Genomic DNA, 20,903 nt, shown 5'->3' on the forward strand with positions numbered 1-20,903 from the left:
TAATTAAAGGTAAAATAGGTATTTTTCCACAAATTCATAAACAGAACTTTTTGATGCCCATAACCTGGCATTTGAAGTCAAATTTATTTTCTTAATTTTAGCCATTGTGAACTGAGACAGCTTTCTTCTACCCTGTCAAGGTTTTGTGTTTTTTTTCTTTATTGTGAAAATACTGTACAGAGGGGTTACAATTACAGGGCAAGATAATGAGTACGTTTCTTTTTTTTTTTTTTTTTTTGCTGGTCGTGGGACCTGAATTCTGGGCCTGGGTGCTGTCCCTCAACTCTTCAGCTCAAGGCCAGCGCCCTACCACTTGAGCCACAGCACCACTTCCAGCTTTTTCTGCTTATGTGGTGCTAAGGAATTGAACCCAGGGCCTCATGCATGCAAGGCAAACACTCAACCACTGAGCCACCTTCCCAGCCCCATGAGTATATTTCTTATCAATCATTGTAGCCTTCTCTTTTGTTTCCCCTTCCGATCCCTTCCCATCCTCCCCCCACCGACCCCCTCACCTGTCAAGGTTTTAAACTTGTATCCCTTCCTTTGATTTGTGTCAGGATGAACGTTTGATATAAAAGACTTGACTCCATAATCTCCGTCTGCCCTAATGCTGTCATCTGGAATAGAGACTCAGCGGGTTCCACTTGATTCCTCCATGTCTGCTGTGGTACAGGAATTTTACTCTGAACTTCCCGTAAGTGTTTCCACAGAGCTTCTTGCTGAGCCAAGTGTGATTCCAGATGTAAAAGCTGTAGCCTCAAGCTTTCTTATAAGTCAGAGTAGGGTATTGTCCCTGGAGCTATAGGGGACCCATGCAAAAAGTTCTTGTGAGGAAATCACTGATAGTTTGGATGATGAGGGCAGTCCTGGGTGGTGTAGTCCAATGAACTCCACAGCAAGAGATTCTATGGCTTCCAAGATCTTTTTTTTTTTTTTGTCAGTCGTGGGGTCTGAACTCTGGGCCTGGGTGCTGTCCCTCAGCTCTTCAGCTCAAGGCTAGTGCTTTACCACTGGAGCCACAGTGCCACTTCTGGCTTTTTTCTGCTTTTGTGTGGTGCTGAGGAATTGAACCCAAGGCCTCATGCATGCAAGGCAAACACTCTACCTGAGCCACCTTCCCAGCCCCGCTTCTAGGATCTTGGATAGAGAAGAGAAAGCCAAAAGCATGGAGCATGGTCCTCAGAGATCAAGGGGACCAGGTAGAAGTTATCAGAGACCCCTGTGAGGGAGCACAGGAAGACTCATGCCAACATTCCCCAACTGCTGAAGAAAAGATCAGCCCAAGGCAGCTAAGAGATGAGATCTTGATCCAGATGAGTTCAGTATGGATTGCCACTGGGCAGACAAAACATGTAGGCTAACGAGTGGTTTATAATTTATTCTTAATACATTTCCAAACCTTTTTTTTTTTTTTTTTTGCCAGTCATGGAGCTTGAACACTGGGCCTGTGTGCTGTCCCAGCTCAAGGCTAGTGGTAGTGCCACTTCTGGTTTTCTGGTGGTTTATTGGAGCTAAGAGTCTCATGGATTTTCCTGCCTGGTCTGGCTTTGAACTGTGATTCTCAGATCTCAGCTTCCTGAGTAGCTAGGATTACAGGTGTAAACCACCGGCACCGGCTGTCCACTTCCTGAAGTTCATATCAAGAAACAATAATATGATCAGAGAAGTATATTATACCCTTGTGTTCCTCCCCTAGCGAGTATCCTTCTTTGAACTCACCAAAATATTGTTTTGTTTTGTTTTTTAACTGTGAAAATACTGTACAAGGGGTTACAATTACATGAGCAAGGTAATTAGTACATTTCTTCTCAAGCATTGTTGCCTCCTCCTTTGTTTCCCCTTAACATCCCTTTTTTTGTCATTGTTGTTGCCAGTCCTGGGTTTGAACTCAGGGCCTGGGCACTGTTCCTGAGCTGCTTTTGCTCAAGGCTAACACTCTACAACTTAAGCCACAGCACCACTTCTGGCTTTTTCTGTGTATATGAATTCAACCCAGGCCATCATGCATGCTAGGCAAGCACTCTACCATTAAGCCACCTTCCCAGCTATAAACATCATTTTTTAATATTAACATATTTTGATGATCTTTTTTAAAATTTTATTTATTGTAAAAATAGTGTACAGAAGGGTTACAGTTACATGAATAAGGTAATGAATACATTTCCTATTGAGTGTTGTTACCTCCTCCTTTGTTTATTCCTATTTTGATGATCTTAAAAGCATTTGTGTTACATTGGATACTTAAAGAGAGAAAGTGATTTTATCTAGTTTTTTCTTTCTTTTTCTTTTTTACCGGTCCTGGGGCTCCAAAGCTGGGCTGGGCACTGTCCCTTTTTGCTCACAGTTAGCACTCTACCACCTGAGCCACAGTGCCATTTCTGGCTTTTTCTGTGATTAATTGGAGTTGAGTCTCAGAGACTTTCCTTGCCTGGCTGGCTTCGAACCGTCATCCTTAGATCTTAGCCTCCTGAGTAGCTTTATAGGATTATAGACATGAATCACTGGTACTCAGCATCAAGTTCATATATTTTGACTCTTCATGTTTAGTGAAACAGTCTAAACTCTAAATTCATTTTAATCATGTTTGAGTACACAGTTCTAGTTACATTACATCGTGTGACAATCACCCATCTCCAGACTGAAACTTTACCTACTAAGTAATAACTTCTCCCTCCCCTCTCCATGTCCCTAACAACTGCCATTCTACTTTCTGCCTGGGAATTTGATTCTAGCTATCTCATATAAATGGGCTCATACAGTATTTGTGCTTTTGTAACTGATTATAATAGTTTTTAAATCTTTAAAAAATTAAAATACTGGGGCTGGGAAGGTGGCTCCATGATAGAGTGCTTGCTATGCATGCATGAGGCCCTGGGTTTAATTCCTCAGCACCACATAAGCAGAAAAAGCCAGAAGTGGTGCTGTGGCTCAAGTGATAGAGCACTAGCTTTGAGCAGAAGTGCTGAGGGCCAGTACTCAGGCCCAGAATTCAGGCCTCACAACCGACAAAAAAAATAAATAAATAAAATACTTCTGGCTGGGGTAGCATACTTAACGCTCTGAGCTCCATACCCCATATCACAAAAAAGTATATTAACTTTAAAAGGTAAACCAACAAAAATATTTTTTCCTACTTTATAATGTGTCAAGAGGTTTAAGAAAATGTATGATTAGTAGTTTTTATCTTATTGGCAAGGGATAGAACTGAAAAATATCTGAGAACAGGTGCAGTGGGAGAGACAGCTGCAAGAGCCAAACTGAATTGTGAAAGAACACATTCAATCCTCAGCCTCGTTCTTGTAGGAGAAAAGTTGGAGAAGATGGTGTATGCATGCGAAATGTCCTTAGTCAGGATGTGGAGAAGAATTGTGTACCACAGAGATGATGTGTGATGTCATCCTGCACTGACATTGAAAATCCCTTCTTTTAAATGTCATTATACATGGTGAATTTATTTCAAAACACATTTTGAAATATTTTGCACATATAATGTATAGAAAATAATATAAAGCCTATGTACATTTGATTTCCTTATTTTTTGGGGGGGTGGGGTCAGTTGTGAGACTTGCACTTGGCATGGGCACTGTCCCAGAGCTCTTCAGCTCAAGACTAGCACTTTGGCTGGGTGCTGGTGGCTCAAGCCTATAATCCTAGTTACTCAGGAGGTTGAGATCTGAGGATCATGATTCAAAGCCAGCCCGGGCAGGAAAGGCCAATTTTTTAAAAAAGGCTAGCACTCTACCATTTTAGCTACAGCACCCACTTCCAGCTTTTTCTGCTTATGTGGTGCTGAGGAATTGAACCCAGGGCTTCATGCATGCAGGGCAAGCATTCTACCACTGAGACACCTTCCCAGCCCAAAGCCTATGTACATTTGAAAGTCTGGACATTCCACTTGGCTGTCAAATCTTAGCATCTTGCATATTTAAATAAGAGCAGTTTTAAATTTTGATTAGTTCTTTTTTTCTTTTTCTTTTTGTCAGTCATGGGGCTTGAACTCTGGGCCTGGGCTCTAGCCCTGAGCTCTTCAACTAAAGGCTAGCGCTCTCCCACTTGAGCCACAGTGCCACTTCCGGTTTTCTGAGTGGTTTATTGGAAATAAGAGTCTCATGGCCTTTCCTTCCCCGGCTAGCTTTGAACCCTGATGCTCAGATCTTAGCCTCCTGAATAGCTAGGATCACAGGCATGAGCCACTGGCCCCAGCCAGTATTTCTTTTTCTTCCTTTTTTTTGGGGGGGGCGGGGGGGGGTTTCCAGTCGTGGGGCCTGAACTCTGGGCCTGGGCACTGTCCCTCAGCTCTTCAGCTTGAGGCTAGCGCTCTATCACTTGAGCCACCAGTTCCACTTCTGGCCTTTTCCGCTTATGTGCTGCTGAGGATTTGAACCCAGGGCCTCAGGCATGCAAAGCAAGCACTCTACTACTGAGCCACCTTCCTAGCCACCCCCCCTTTTGTTGTTGTTGTTGTCATGGGCTTGAACGCTGGACCTGGGTGCTGTCCCTCGCTCTTTAGCTCAAGGCCAGCACTCTATCACTTGAACCACAGCGCCACTTCTGGTTTTCTGAGTGGTTTATTGTAGATAAGAGTCTCACAGACTTTCCTGCCCAGGCTGGCTTTGATTTGATTCTCAAATCTCAGCCTCCTGAGTATCTAGGATTACAGACAGGCATGAGCCACCAGTACCTGGTGGCTCATATAGCTTATATAGTACAATTACTATAGCAATTACTTCATTTAATATTGAAAAGGGATCTTTTTGAACATGTGTCTTACATATTTATTCCTGATAGATCTTTTGGAAAATATTATAGTGATGATCAGATGTGGAGATTTTAACCACACTTAGATGGTAGAGAGAAATGTTTTGGAATTTTTTTTTTTTTTGGTCCGGTCGTGAGGCCTGAACTTTGGGCCTGGGCGCTATCCCTCAGCTCTTCAGCTCAAGGCTAGCGCTCCACCACTTGAGCCACAGCGCCTCTTCCAGCTTTTTTCTTTTTGCTTATGTGGTACTGAGGAATCAAACCCAGGGCCTCATGCATGCAAGGCAAGTGCTCTACCATTGAGCCACCTTCCCAGCCCTGTTTTGGAAATTTTGACATCTTAGAATCCTGAAAGCTAAAGCCGGGCGCTGGTGGCTCACACCTGTAATCCTAGCTACTCAGGAGGCTGAGATCTGAGGATCGCGGTTCAAAGCCAGCTCGGGCAGGAAAGACCGTGAGACTCTTGTTGCCAATAAACCACCAGAAAACCGGAAGTGGCGCTGTAGCTCAAGTGGTAGAGCGCTCACCTTGAGCTGAAGAGCTGAGGGATAGCACCCAGGCCCAGAGTTCAAGCCCCATGACCGACAAAAAAAAAAAAAGAAGAATCCTGAAAGTTAGAAAATTTAGCTGATAGCCGGGCGCTGGTGGCTCACGCCTGTAATCCTAGCTACTCAGGAGGCTGAGATCTGAGGATCGCGGTTCAAAGCCAGCCCGGGCAGGAGAGACCGTGAGACTCCTATCTCCAATAAACCACCAGAAAACCGGAAGTGGCGCTGTAGCTCAAGTGGTAGAGCACTCACCTTGAGCTGAAGAGCTGAGGGACAGCGCCCAGGCCCAGAGTTCAAGCCCCACGACCCACCAAAAAAAAAAAAAAAGAAAATTTAGCTGATAGTGGCTGGGTGTTGGTGACTTATGCCTGTAATCCTAGCTATTCAGATCTGATTCCTCCTCCTCCTTCTTTTTGGTGGTGGTCATGAGGCTTGAACTCTGGGACTAGGTACTGTCCCTCAGGTCAGCTCAAGGGTAACGCTCACTTGAGCTACTGCACCACTTCCAAATCTTAGCTACATGGAAGGGTATTCCATGCCAGCCTGGGCAGCAAAGTCTTACCTCCAATTAACCACCAAAAAACCAGAGGTGCACTGTGACTCAATGTGGTAGAGTGATAGCCTTGAATGAAAAAGCTCAGGGACAGCATCTAGGCTCAAGCCTCATAACTGATTCCCCCTGCCCCCTCCCAATAAAAATACCTAATAAAATATTTTAGGAGCAGGATGCTGATGGCTCATGCCTGTAATCCTAGCTAAGAGGCTGAGATCTGAGGATTGCAGTTCAAAGCCAGCCTGGGCAGGAGAGTCCCGAGAGACTTATCTTCAATAAACCACCAGAAAACCGGAAGTGGTGCTGTAGCCCAAGTGGTAGAGCGCTAGCCTTGAGCTTAAAGAGCTGAGGGACAGCGCCCAGGCCCAGAGTTCAAGCCCATGACACCCCCCCCCCCCCAAAAAAAAATATTAGGAAAAATATTGTGCTGATCCTTGACGATAGATAGATAGATAGACAGACAGACAGACAGATAGATAGATTGCTGTTCTTTAGTTTTGATGGTGGCTAGTCCTGGGGTTTGGCTCCAGGCCTCACTGCTATCCCTGAGCTTTTTTGCTCAAGACTAGCACTCCATTTGAGCCACAGTTCCATTTCTGGCTTTTTGGAGGTTAATTGGATAAAAGAGTTTGCAGACTTTACTGCCCAGGCTGGCTTTGAACTGTGATTCTGAGATCTCAGCCTCTTCAATAGCTAGCATTACAGGTATGAGCACCAGTGCACAACTAGAAATTGTGTTTTAGGTTTCATGTATTTGTTATGTGATTGGCTAAGTTTGAAATGGGTTAGAAGAGTCTGAAGACTGTTCTACACATGTCCTTTGCGTGCAAGTAGGCTGTTCTGGTTCCTTCTCTGCACTCACTCCTCTGCAGAGCTCCCTCGTGGTTGTGAGGTCACTGCTGTGGTGGTGTTAGCTTACATCTCAGCTACATGTTGTTTTTAGTACATTCAATTATTGATTATCTTTGAGACCTCAAGCCTTGTAGTCTCCAGCCCTCTTTTTGTTGTAATGCCAATGGAGAAACAGAAGCCACATTTTGAGAGATGGAATTGGGAATCAATCTTGATATGATGGAAAATTAGAGATGAACTATAGCATTTGACTTGAACGGTATAACGTGGACAATGAATGAATTTAATGATATGATGGGGAATTACAAATGAACTGTGTTATTTGACTTAAACTGTGAAGTAAATGATGAATGGATCTAAAATATGAATGTAACTAAGCTTCCTGTGGATAAGACTTTCTTGGTACCTAACTAGTTAGCTTTTGTTACCCTACTACTGTCCTTTCCTGAACCGTGTGTTCCCCCAACCAAGCTAAGCCATTAACATCCTTTGTGGAATCCCAGGCACTCCCAGCTCTGGCTGGAAGCGAATGATATCCTTGGGTGGGAAGCTCGTACTTAAAATTGGCATGGTCCTTGGTTGGAATCTGAAAAACAGCTTTATGACGCATGATTATACCTCCCTTTCTCCTCCCCTTCTCCCGCCCTTGCCAAGTAATGTTTAAAAGGCCAAGAGCCGGGCACCTGTGGCTCACGCATGTAATCCCAGCTACTCAGGAGGCTGAGATCTGAGGATCGCTGTTCCAAGCCAGCCCTAGTTTGGACAGACTTTTTCTGAGTACTTTATTGGCCAAAAGAGTCTGCATGGCAAACTATTGTCTCAAAAACCAGCAGCCCAGCACAGAGTTTGCACCAAGCTTTTAGAGACAAAAACCACATGCTTAGGTAGAGCCCCAACATAAAAACACAGGAGCAGCTTCCCTGTGGCATATCCTCTAAAATGGAGAGCTCTCTACTCTACCAACTGAGCTAGGCATCTGCAATTCAAAGGATGGCTTGTCTCATCTCTAGGCCTCAAGCTGGGTGGATAGCCCCATCCCCTGTTTAGAGGCTAGGATGGCTGTGAGAACAAGTGAATCACTAAGACCCAGTCTTTCCCTTACTTTATTGTGAGGAATAGCTTGATCCTTCTTAATTTACAACCTTTCAAGATAATTCTGCAAGGTAGAGGGCAAGTGGAATACCTCACTCTTAGCTGTTTTTTTCCTCTTCTTGGATAGGAAGCAGTGGGCTTGACATTCATCAGGGGTGTTTTGGGTTCTCCTGCTATGCGCATCATTGTGAGCAGTATATGGGGACAGCACTAAAATTCCAGTAGCCCTTCACAAAGGGCACAAAATCACAGGAGACTCCCCCAATTGTCACTAAGTTTAGCCCAGAAAGCTTGTGGTGGGTAATCTTTCCTGACGGTGTATACCAGAATTTGTTGGTGACGGGCCTTATTGGCTTCTCTCACAGAAATGGCTGACACATGTGATAATACATGTCTATGATCTTGTGAATGAGAGACACTTTTTTTGGTGTTGTTGTAGGACTTGAGCTCTGGGCTTCAGTGTTGTCCCGGAGCTCTTTTTGCTCAAGGCTAGCACTCTACTTTGAGCCCTATCTCCACTTCTGGTTTGGAAGTGGTTAATTGGAGGCAAGAGTCTGGTGGACTTTCCTGCCTGGCCTAGCTTTGAACCACAATCCTCAGATCTCAGACTCTTGAGTAGCTAGGATTGCAGGTGTGAGCCACTAGCACCCGGCTTTATGATAGACACTTTGGTTCTTGGAACAAACTATTTGCTAGTCTTTGGGGGAGGTGTGGGGGGGGGGCGGTTATTTTGTTTTTGTTTTTGTTTTTGTTTTTTGTCCTTGTGGGGCTTGAACTCTGGGCCTGGACGCTACCCCTGGGCTCTTCAGCTCCAGGTGCATGTGCTACTGCTTGAGTGGTTTTCTAGTGGTTAATTGGAGATAAAGTCTCACAGACTCTCCTGCCCAGACTGGATTTGAACTACGATTCTCAGATCTCAGCCTCCTGAGTAGCGGTTTACAGGCCTGAGTCACTGGTGCCCAGCTATTCACTAGGTATTTTATGTTGTTCTCCGACTCCCCCACTTTTTGTTTCTTATAACTATGTATAAGTTTTTCTCACACTCATGTAGCTAGTAGGTGAAAGTTTTTAAATTAATTTTCTTATTGTTATAAAGATGATAGAGGGGTTATCATTTCTTAAGTCAGGTAATGAGTTTAATTCTTTTTGGACACTGTCATCTCTTCTCTCTCAGTTTTTTCCTCCCATACCCACCCACAATCTTACTGGTTCTTTATCCCAACATATTTCATTCTAGCATTCTTCCTTTTTCATAAAGTATTAATTATCCCAAAAGAATAGTCTTAATAGCATTTTATCTCACAGCACATACAATCAGCCTGTATTTCAAGAATCTAGAATGTGGAGAGTATTATTTTGGGGGAATGAATCCAATGTAACTACAAATAAATGTTTTCTTAAACTTTTATTTTAGAATAATTTGTTACAGAGAAATTGCAGAAGCAGTACGGCTTTTTTTTTTTTTTTTTTTTTTTGTAGTCCTTGGGCTTGAACTCAGGGCCTGGGCACTGTCCCTGAGCTTCTTTTGCTCAAGGTTAGAGCCACAGCACTATCTCTGGCTTTTTCTTTTGATGTGGTACTGAGGAATCCAGGGCTTTCATGCATGCTAGGTAAGCACTCTACCAACTGAGCCACATTCCCAGTCCCACTAGACAAAATTTTGTATCCCTCAGGTAGATTCCTCTCATATCTTACCTTTTTTTTTTTTTTTTTTTGTCGGTCGTGGGGCTTGAGCTCTGGTCCTGGGCTCTGACCCTCAGCTCTTCAGCTCAAGGTGAGCGCTCTACCACTTGAGCTACAGAGCCACTTCTGGTTTTCTGGTGGTTTATTGGAGGTAAGAGTCTCATGGGCTTTCCTGCCCGAGCTGGCTTTGAGCTGGCTTTGAACCGCGATCCTCAGATCTCAGCCTCCTGAGTAGCTAGGATTACAGGCGTGAGCCATCAATGCCCAGCTAAAATCTTACCATATTTTATTTCATGGGTTTTGTCTTGTTTGGGTTTGATTTTTTTTTTTTTTTTTTGTCATGGGGCCTGAACTCTGGGCCTAGTACAGCTCAAGGCTAGCACTCTTATCACTTGAGCCACAGTGCCAAGCTTTTTCTGCTTATGTGGTACTGAGGAATTGATCCCAGGGCCTCATGCATGCAAGGCAAGCACTCTACCACTGAGCCACCTTCCCAGCCCTTGGTTTTATTTTTATTTTTATTTTTTTATTTTTTTTTTGGGTCCGGTCGTGGGGCCTGAACTCTGGGCCTGGGTGCTGTCCCTCAGCTCTTCAGCTCAAGGCTGGCGCTCTACCACTTGAGCCACAGTGCCACTTCCGGCTTTTATCTTTTTGCTTATATGGTGCTGAGGAATCGAACCCAGGGCCTCAGGCTTGCAAGGCAAGCGCTCTACCACTGAGCCACCTTCCCAGCCTCCTTGGTTTGATTTTTGAGACAAGCTCTCACTGCTCTCACTATGAAGCAAGCCTAGGGGCTGGCCTAGAATTTGAAGTCCTTCTGCTTCTACATTCCAAGTTCTGGGATTTCTGGAATGTGCCAATGAACCTGGTGCTGTGTGTGTGTGTGTGTGTGTGTGTGTGTGTGTGTGTGTGTGTGTGTGTGTGTGTGTGTGTGTGTGTGTGTGTGTGTGTGCTTTTTGTCATCTAACTGGAGATAAGATTCTTTTGGGTTTATCTGCTTGGGCTGGCTTTGAACTGTGCTCTTCAGATCTGAATAAATAGGATTAAAGGTAAGCTTTAAAAAAATTTTAATTTGAGGGGCTGGGAAGGTGGCTTAGTGGTAGAGTGCTTGCCTTGCATGCATGAAGCCCTAGGTTTGATTCCTCAGCACTACATAAGCAGAAAAACCGGAAGTGGCGCTGTGGCTCAAGTAGTAGAGCGCTAGCCTTGAGCTGAAGAGCTGAGGAATAGTGCCCAGGCCCAGAGTTCAGGCCCCATGACCGACAAAAGACCAAAAATAAAGTTAATTTGAGAGTATATTCACAGAGATGATGCCTAAATTCTTCAATATGTATTTCCTAGCAAAGAAAGACTTTCTATTTCATGACCATAATATACACTATAAAGCACATATTACATGTTGAGTGTCTGGTACTACAAATATACAGTGTACATGGTACCATATGGTTAGCTAGAGAGTCATCTGATTTGGGGGGGGTGGTTTCCTTAGAAATAAAAATTAACACTACAGGGCTGGGAAGGTGGCTCAGCAGTAAAGTGCTTGCCTTGCATGCATGAGGCCTGGGTTCGATTCCTCAACATAAGCAAAAAAAGCTGGAAAGTGGCTCTGTGGCTCAAGTGGTAGAGCGCTAGCCTGGAGATGAAGTGTTGAGGGACAGCGCCCAGGCCCAGAGTTCAGGCACCTGACTGACCGCCCCCCCCCCCCCCCAAAAATTAACACTACAATGGTTTGTTTCATTAGCAGAAGGCATTTTTAGGGTTGATTTGCATTTACAAGTAAATACTTTAACTCTCTTATCTAGACTTTGACAAGCTTGACTTTTCAAGATCAAATTCTGGAGAAGTTTTTTGTTTGATTGTACTTACTTAAATTTGATGTTTCCTTCAGTTCTCAATCCTTGTGAGTACTAGCAAATTTCCTAGGGTCATAAAGAAGTTTCTTAAGAAATGAACTTCAGGTATCTGAATCCTCCCTTGACTGCTGGTTTTCTTATTGTAGGAGGCCCTCCTGGTACAGTCCAGAGAACTTTTACACGAGGATCTCCCTGAAGGTTTTCTAAGGAACAAAGGTATTTCTCTAAGTTGTTTCCCCCCACCCACTACTGCATATCATTTTAATTCACAAATCCCATTTTGTAGTTAGAATATAATGGTTATAGTTACGTGCTTTACTAGATAGACTTAATTATAGAAATTTGTTATATTACCTGTGGGTATACTAGGACACGACTATTATCAGACCTTGTGTTAGTGGATGATAGTTTAGTTTGCTCTTTTCCCATAAGTATTCTTTATTAACAGTGTGTTGAGCCAGGTGCCAGTGGCTCTTTCCTGTAATCATAGATACTCAGGAGGCTGATATCTAAGGATTGCAGTTCAAAGCCAGCTGCAGCAGGAAAATCCATGAGACTCTTATCTCTAATTGAGCACCAGAAATCTGTGACACTGTGGCTCAGATTGGTAGAGCATTAGCCTTGAGCAAAAGAGGTCAGGGATAGCACCTACGCCCTAGTTTAGGCCCCACAACTGACAAAACCCAAAAACAGTGTGTTGAACCCTTAATGCTCATGTGAGGTCTTAGTTTTGGGGGGGAGGGGCAGTCCCAGAGCTTGACCACTGAGTCTGAGCACTGACCCTGAACTTTTATTCTCAGTGCTAGTGTTCTACCACTTGAACTACAGCTCCACTTAAGCTTTTTTGTTTTTGTTGTGTTGTCAGTTGTGAAGCTTGAACTCAGGGCCTGCCCGCTGGTCCCTGAGCTCTTTTTGCTCAAGACTAGCACTCTACCACTTTGAGCCATGGTTCCACTGTGTTTTTGTTCAGTTGTGGGGCTTGAACGCTGGTCCTGGGCGCTGTCCCTGAGCTCTTCAGCTCAAGGCTAGTACTCTGCCACTTGAACCACAGCACCACTTCCAGTTTTCTGGGGTTAATTGGAGATAAGAGTCTCACAGACTTTCCTGCGCAGGCTAGCTTTGAACTGTGATCCTCAGATCTCAGCCTCCTGAGTAGCTAGGATTACTGGCACTCAGTAAGACTTTTTTTAAATCTGCAGAAAAAAGCCAGAACTGAAGACATGGCTAAAGTTGTAGAGAGCCAGATGAGAGGAAAAGTAGATTGAGATTGAGAGACTCTTGAGTTCAAGGCCTGCTACCAGCACCAAAAAAAAAAAAGGAAAGAATAGGGCTGGGAAGGTGGCTCAGTGGTAGAGTGTTTGCCTTGCATGCATGAGGCCCTGGGCTCGATTCCTCAGCACTATATAAGCAAAAAGAAAAAAAAGCTGGAGATGCCGCTGTGGCTCAAGTGGTAGAGCGCCAGCCTTGAGCTGAAGAGCTGAGGAACAGTGCCCAGGCCCAGAGTTCAGGCTCCAGGACCGGACCCAAAAAAAAAAAAAAAAATACATTGTTTCCATAGACCTTTCACTCAGCTTTAATAATTTTAGTTCAACCTTACAGAAAAACCTTACAGTTTTTGCAGGTAATGGAATTCAAGACTGTTCACCTTACAGATAAGTCTCAGATATAGTTGTATGTATAATTGCTTTTTTCAAAGAATGGTTTTATCAGTGACATATGTAAGTTCAAGTCCTGGAATAGTCATCTAATAATGTATGCTGTTGTATCATGAATCTGTGATTTCACATAAAAACTTCTTTTTTTTGGGGGGGGGGGGTCCGGTCGTGGGGCCTGAACTCTGGGCCTGGGCGCTGTCCCTCAGCTCTTCAGCTCAAGGCTAGTGCTCTACCACTTGAGCCACAGCGCCACTTCCGGCTTTTTTCTTTTTTGCTTATGTGGTGCTGAGGAATCGAACCCAGGGCCTCATGCATGCAAGGCAAGCGCTCTACTGCTGAACCATCTTCCCAGCCCGACATAAAAACTTGTTAAAAAAAAACAAAACTCCACTTCTTTTTGTTTTCTGTCTGTCATAGAGCTTGAACTCTGGGCCTATTATATGCTCTTTCTGAGCTTTTTAGCCTAAGCCTAGCACTCTACTACTCTGAGCCATGGTGCCACTTCTGGTTTTCTGGTGATTAAACAGAAATGAGTCTCATGGACTTTCCTGCATAGGCTGGTTTTGATCCCTGATCCTCAGATCTCAGCCTTCTGAGTGGCTAAGATTACAGGCATGAGCCACTGGTACTTGCCTCATACAAAAACTTTTTTTTCCATTTTGTAATTATCTTTTTGAGTTTTTTTTTTGTTATTATTGTTGCCTTTGGATACATGATAAAATTCACAATGATTACATGCTTATTTGGATTTATTTCTCTTGTGTAGAAGGAAATGTACAGATTACAGCTGAAACTCTGCCTGAGTCCACGGAAGAAGTACAAGGTATAAAGGTGAATGGGACTAAGATGGATAAGAATGACAATGTGAGTAATATTCTCTCAGCTGGGTGCAGTGAATACCAAGAAGTAGACAAAATCATGACCAGTGGTGAAGTTTCAGAAACCAGAACTTTAGTTTCCCTAAAGCCTTTAACCTTTGTGGACCCTGGATTGGCAGAAGTAACTGCTAATGAAAAAGAATGTGGAGAATTAAAAACTTTTCCATCTTGGTTGTCATTATTACCAGGGAACAGTGCCATTTCCAACACTGACAATGAAGAGAAAGAGCTGTGTAAATTAAACCCTGTCTGCGAAGCAGATGACAATCGCCAACAGACTCCTGGCCTCCATAATGAAAAACACAGTTCTGCACCTAATACTTCCACAGCTATGGGAAATAGAGATGCTATAAAACCCTTGGAAGAAAGTTCTGAAATTCCACATTTCATACCACTTTTGTCTGTTCCAGAATGCAGAATAGCATCATTAGAAAAATGTGATTTTGAAAGCAACAGTTTGCTGAAAGGATCTGCTAAAAAGACAGATAGTTCTTTTTTTAATGAGGACGATCCAAGCAAAAACTTGGCTTGTATAGAAGGTAAAGAAAGGCCTTTGAATCTCGGGAAAGAAAGGGAAGAAGAACCAGAAAAGAAAGCCAGTTCTGGTGGAAAAAAGACTGCTGATATCCCAAAGGAAGATACTTACAATAGCTCTTGCATTCAAGGCAGTATCCATACAGAAAGCTCTAGTTCTTTAATGCTCAATTTTCTTACTGAAGCCACAGAAATAATGTTTAAAAAGAATGATTTGAAAATCACTTTAGACTATCAGGGTAACTTGACAGACCCTGTGGACCATAGAAAAACGGTTCCTAATGTGAGCCATGTAAGTGAGCACTCAGTAGAAAGCAATTTTTTCTCTTCAGTGCAACTTAGAGAGTCAGAACAGACAACCACTATAAAGCCTAATAAGTTACGTGAAAAGATAAATAGTAAAGACTCTAATTCTTTAGTTAACATTCAGAGAAATCTGGAAGGTGAAACTCAGATAAATGAAGCAACATGTAATGATTTTTTGTCTGAAAGAAAATCTTTTGGGAGTGTTATGCCAGAAGATCAGATAAATTTTATACCTAGCAAGATATCAAAATCCAAGACAGATGCTGCTCAATTACCACTGTTGCAAGAATTTGATTACAGACCTTCAGAAAAGGCTACACGAACCTCACTTGACAGTATCTCACATTTAGATGCACCAGGCATTGCTGGTGAGATGAGTGAACCTTCTTGTGCTAGTGAACTGGTTATGAAAGTAGATTGTGAATGTGTTTTAAATCAACAAGTGTCCCTTAATTCTCAAGACCACATGACATTGCCAACTAGTTCTCTACTAAATATAAACAGAGAGAGGCCTTTGGCTACAGGCAATGATGCCCAACAGAGCCATCACCTTTCTTTAAAGAATGGAGGGGAGGTTATTGCTGGTACCCAGACCATTCCCATGAAGACAAAACTAAAAGACATTTCTTCACAGGGTGACAAAATCTGTGGTGCCTCTTCAAATCCCACCTTTAGCACCAAATCAGGAAGCCTAGAAGGAAAAGAAAAAATGGCTGATTCAGGAACAGAAGATTTACATTTTGGGTTCCTCTCAAGTACAAAAGAAGCAGCTGGCTCTCCTCAGGAGGTTTCTGTCACCAAATGTAAAAACATTCAATCTCAGGATATCTCCATCTGTCACAATGCAAGAGAAAATGTACCAAAAGAAAATTTACTTTCTGCGTGTGCTGTTTCTAAGCCAAGCAAAATCATTCTGAGAGTGAACAACTCTAAAGCAAGAAAATATGAAAATGCATTTCAGCACAGTGATCACTACTCCCAGGGAACAGAAGACTCTGTAAAAAGTAACACCCAGAAAATGAGCTGTACATCTAAGAAGAGTGAACTTACTAGGAGAGAAACTCAAGGCAGCCTTCCAGATGGTAAGAACCATACTAAAGTAGCACATATGTCAGGTAATGGAGTGTTGAAGATAGCCACACGTGCTGCCATCAGTCACATCAAACCCAATGAGAGAGGGCTACACAGAAAAGAATCAGATATACCCAATGAAACTGTGTTTTGTAAAGACACTATCTCTGACTGTGCTACACAAGAACTAAACCAATCTGCAAACATTCCAAATCCTGAAACATTGAACCAGTCTCCTCCAACAGTTGAAACCCTTGGTCAGAAAGCAGATGAAGTCCTTGGCTTCCAGAGTAACCAAAACAGACTAGTTGAATGCAGAAGTAAATGTAAATCAGTTAAGAAGGCACTAGACAGTCACCAGAGAGAAGCCACTGCAGAAGCTAACAGAGAGCTAAATTTCAGCAAAAAAGATCTGCTAGTCAGTTTGGATAGGGATAACTCACTGCTTTGTGGTAGTCCGAAGAAAGACAATTCCCAAGGAGCCTTTGAAAATATTTCTGGTTCTGAAGAGTCCATCGATGGTATGATACACACGGTCCATGCAGACTATGGTGAAAAGCCTGCACAAGGTATGCTGGCTGTGAAAACATCTAATGTACTTGGTGATGGTGCAAAGGGAGATAGACTGGCATTCCGTGAAACCTCAAGGAATACCTCATCTGAGAGAGGAGAACTGAAGGCTGCATTTATAGGACCAGCTGACTCAGATCTCCCAAATGTTGCTGCTTCTATAGAGCAGTCTGTAGAAATAAAATCATGTGAAGAGAAAGTATGTAAATCTTTAGAAGACTGTGAAATTGAAGAATGCCCAGACTCTTCCATACCCCATGAGATGAAGTCTATTGCTGATCATGAACCAAATGTGAGTATATTAGATAGCATAAGCATGTCTTTAAATCATGCTTACCATAAACACCATTGTAACGTAGGATCTCTAAGAGAGACCCAGGGAATAACTGAAGGATCAAGACCAGAAGTAGATTCTGAGGCTGGCAAGGAAAAACCTTTGGGAATATCCTCAAGAGATTTGATGTCCTTTAAATGCCAAGATGGGAACTCTGACTCTCCACAGAGCCTAGAATCCTTTAAAGCAATGACTTTGTATCTATCTTCTCAAGAAAATTCAGAAATTGATAATACCAGTAGTGAAGAAACTGACCTGAAAAATCCTTTTAAGCAGAAAGATGGTGACGTGCTTTGTGAAAATACAAAAGACTGTGCAAGCCTGCTCGAGATGAAGGAACAAGTACCAAGGAATATAAGTTCTAACGAAAGAGACAGTGCACACACCAGTGTGGAAAAGGATGCTTGCAAAGCTTGTCGTTTTGAGAATTTCACTGATACACATGGAAAAAAACTGAAGAATGGAAAAAGAACTGAAGACCACCAGAGGGTACTGCTGGATCACTTAACTGTTGGGGAAGAATCTGAGGTGATCACTAGCAGAGAAGGCCATGGTGATAATAATTTGCCCAGGAATTCTCAGACCTACTTGCAATGCCAAGCCATTCATAATGATTCTGTAAAACAACAGAGTCAGCAGTTTTTGGACTACACATTGCTGAAAGAGGAAAATCTTACACATCAAAAAGGAGCAGCACATATGATACTTGAACAGTATGCATCATCTAATAAGTTTTCAGATGAGGCTCAAGATAAGAACCACCCTCAAGCAGACAAAGATGGGTTCACCATGATAAAAGAAATCACTCAGGCAAAGCTAACCAAGGGCAACACCACTGGACAGCTTCAAAGGTTGGGAGACCCAAAGGAGCAAAGCTTATATCATCAGCCATTGAAGAAGGACATTGAGTTATGCTCGGGTCCTTGCCTTCCTGGTGCCCCCAGGAAACAGCAAGATCCCAGCGTTGCTGGATGTGATCAAATACATGGTGCCTTTGTGAATACTTCTGGTCAAAAAAGAATGCTTCCTTTAAAGAAGCAGCCCCATCGAACGTGTAAGAGAGTTTCCTATCAGGAGCTGGTCAGTGTGGGGAGAAAAGTGGGTAAAGTCAGAAGTTCTGCCATTGGAAAGAGTTCATCCAATTCTGTCCCCACCAAAGCACACAGACTTCTCAGCTCATGTGCTGTGCCTGTACCCACACAATTGAAATCTGAACCAGTACCTATCAGGAGCTTGCTTAGCCACAAACCAAAGCAGAAGGCTACTCTGTGCCATCCCTTGAGCCTGAGTTTTAGGAAGCCTACCAAAGAATCAGCCTTACTAAATAAGCTATCCATCCTTGCCTCCAAACTAGCCCCACCTGCCAAGTCCCCGATACTCAGATACCATCGGTGTTCCTCTGCACTTCTGCCAGTGGCTAAAAGTTATAAGCGCCTCAGATATAAAAGGCTCCTGGATGGATTTTCATATAACGCAATGCAGCTGAACCCATATATGGCAGCTAATAAATGGGATCAGAGGCCTAACAGCAAATCCTTGGCACTTTATTCTCTTGAAGCCATCAAAATGAGCTTCATAGATTTGAGCAAAAAGATGCCATCACTACTGTTTGGTTCTGAAATCTTCCCAGTTTCCTTTCATGTGAAACCAACCTCTAGTTGCATGATGGAAGCCTCGAGGACTTTTCCTGAGCACTGTGCTCCATCGAGGCTTGCCTTAGGAGAGGCCTCCCAGTGCCTGCCTCAACCTCCCAAGTGGACCTTTTCTTTCTTTTTGTCCCATGCTTGCCCTGGTATGGCTACATTCAGGGAAGACACCAGCCTCCATGGTCAGGCACACACTCAGGCTCCTCCACAGACTCCAGCTCCTCTCCCAGACTATGGAGGCACTGCCATGGTCCAGACCAGAGCAGACTGCTCTGTCTTTGGCCTTCACACGCTTCTTGCACTTTGTTCTCCTGGATGCTACCGAATCTGGACAAAACAACGGAGCTTCTCAAATCACATGCCTACCATGCAGAGGCTCTTCATGACCCAGTTTACACAGGGATTGAAAGGGCTAAGGTCTCCAGCCTCCATAGCAAATAAGGTCTTCTATTCTCTGCCCTACTCGGTGGGCAGAGTGTTGTCCATTTGGAGCCAGCATGGGTCCTCTTCCTGCTCCTTCGAAATCTCTGCTCTTCATCATAGCAAGCGGCAGCCGAGTCTGAGCACCACAAACAGGTAAACTCTGTTTCTGTTCTTTGCTTATATCCCATATTTGCTTCCTACCACTGGGGAAGTGTTGGAAATGCAGTGCTGCTTGGAGGCCTCTTTGTGTCTGCATTTGCTGTACACTTTGGGAAATCTCTGCTAAGAAAATAACAGCAGTCATTTTTTTTTTTCTTGGTCAGTCATGGGGCTTGAACTCTGGGCCTGGGCGCTGTCCCTCAACTCCTCAGCTCAAGGCTATTGCTCTGCCACTTGAGCCACAGCACCACTTCCAGTTTTCTGGTGGTTTATTGGAGATAAGAGTCTCATGGACTTTCCAGCCTGGGCTGACTTTGAGCTTGAACCATGATTCTCAGGTCTCAGCCTCCTAAGTAGCTAGGATTATAAGTGTGAGCCACCAGCGATTTTTCTGCCAAATCTATAGTTGTGTTTTGGACCATTATTTATTCTTCCAAGCCATCTCTGTGTAGCATTTGAACTTACTATGCAACCCAGGATAGCCTCAAAATCATGGTTCTCTTGCTTTATCTTTCAGTTGCTGAGACTATAGACAATTCTTTTTTTTTTTTTGGGGGGGGGGGGGGGTCCGGTCGTGGGGCCTGAACTCTGGGCCTGAGCGCTGTCCCTCAGCTCTTCAGCTCAAGGCTAGCGCTCTACCACTTGAGCCACAGCGCCACTTCCGGCTTTTTTCTTTTTGCTTATGTGGTGCTGAGGAATCGAACCCAGGGCCTCAGGCATGCAAGGCAAGCGCTCTACCACTGAGCCACCTTCCCAGCCCATAGACAATTCGTAGTGGCAATGACTTACATATTTTTTTTGGGGGGGGGGGGGGTCCAGTAGTGGGGCCTGAACTCTGGGCCTGGGTGCTGTCCCTTAGCATTTCAGCTCAAGGCTAGCACTCTACCACTTGAGCCACAGCACCACTTCTGGCTTTTTTCTTTTTGCTTATGTGGTGCTGAGGAATCGAACCCAGGGCCTCATGCTTGCAAGGCAAGTGCTCTACCACTGAGCCACCTTCTCAGCCCCGACTTACATATTTTTAAATATCTTACAGCAGCACTTAGTATTTGGTGTGCAAAAAATAGAAAATACTTTTTTAGTGAGTGAATGAATTAATGTCAGCATCACCACACCTAGTTTATGAGCTTCTACATTTTTTTTCTGTAAGATGAAGGCTTCAAAACTTGACATTTACAGCCTGGCACTGGTGGCCTATGCCTATAATTGTAGCTGCTCAGTAGGCTGAGATCCGAGGATCATGGTTTGATGCCAACCCAAACAGGACAGTTATCTCCAATAAACCGCCAGGAAACTGGAAATGGAGTTGTGGCTCAAAGCGGTAGTATCCTTGTGCAGAAAAGCTCAGGGACAGTGCCCAGGAGGCCCTAAGTTCAAGCCCTACAACTGACACACACTCACAAGTAGGCATTTACATACTCCAGTTTTAGGATTTATAGGCTTCATGCCCCCCACCCTCCACCCCATTTTGGTGCTGGTCGTAGGGCTTAAACTCAGAGCCTAGGTACTGTCCCTGAACTATTTTTTGTTGTTGTTGTTGTTGTTTTTTGTTTCTTTGGTGGGGCCTGAACTCTGGGCCTGGGCGCTGTCCCTCAGCTCTTCAGCTCAAGGTTAGCACTCTGCCACTTGAGCCACAGTGCCACTTCTGGCTTTTTCTGCTTATGTGGTGCTGAGGAATCGAACCCAGGGCTTCATGCCTACAAGGCAAGCACTGAGCCACCTTCCCAGTCCCTGTTCCTGAACTAGTTTGCTCAAGGCTAGCATTCTACCACTTGAACCACAGCTCCACTTCACACTTTTTCTGAGTAGTTTATTGGAGATAAGCATCACAGATTTTTCCTACCGGGCTGGCTTTGCACCAAGATCCTCAGACTCAGCCTCCTGAGTAAGGATTACAAGTGTGAGCCACCAGCTCCCAGTAATTTATAGGCCTTAAAATGAACTTTGTGGGAGTTCCTGTGTTTTGACTACTAAGTGAATAATTG

The 20,903-nt window shown here is 43.8% G+C and overlaps 1 protein-coding gene across 1 annotated transcript in view; it reads left to right on the forward strand.

Moving 5' to 3' along the window:
• Prr14l (proline rich 14 like) overlaps positions 1 to 20,903 on the forward strand; it is a 55,163-nt gene that overhangs the window by 10,953 nt on the left and 23,307 nt on the right. Inside the window, exons 2-4 of the mRNA XM_042666234.1 lie at positions 561 to 697; positions 11,489 to 11,558; positions 13,764 to 18,912. Coding sequence (XP_042522168.1) covers positions 611 to 697; positions 11,489 to 11,558; positions 13,764 to 18,912 — 5,306 coding nt within the window. The 5' untranslated portion in view covers positions 561 to 610. The remainder of the gene's footprint in view (positions 1 to 560; positions 698 to 11,488; positions 11,559 to 13,763; positions 18,913 to 20,903) is intronic.

Source organism: Dipodomys spectabilis, unplaced genomic scaffold (genome assembly GCF_019054845.1).
Source record: "Dipodomys spectabilis isolate Male_0828 unplaced genomic scaffold, ASM1905484v1 ptg000363l, whole genome shotgun sequence".
Lineage (NCBI taxonomy): Eukaryota > Metazoa > Chordata > Mammalia > Rodentia > Heteromyidae > Dipodomys > Dipodomys spectabilis.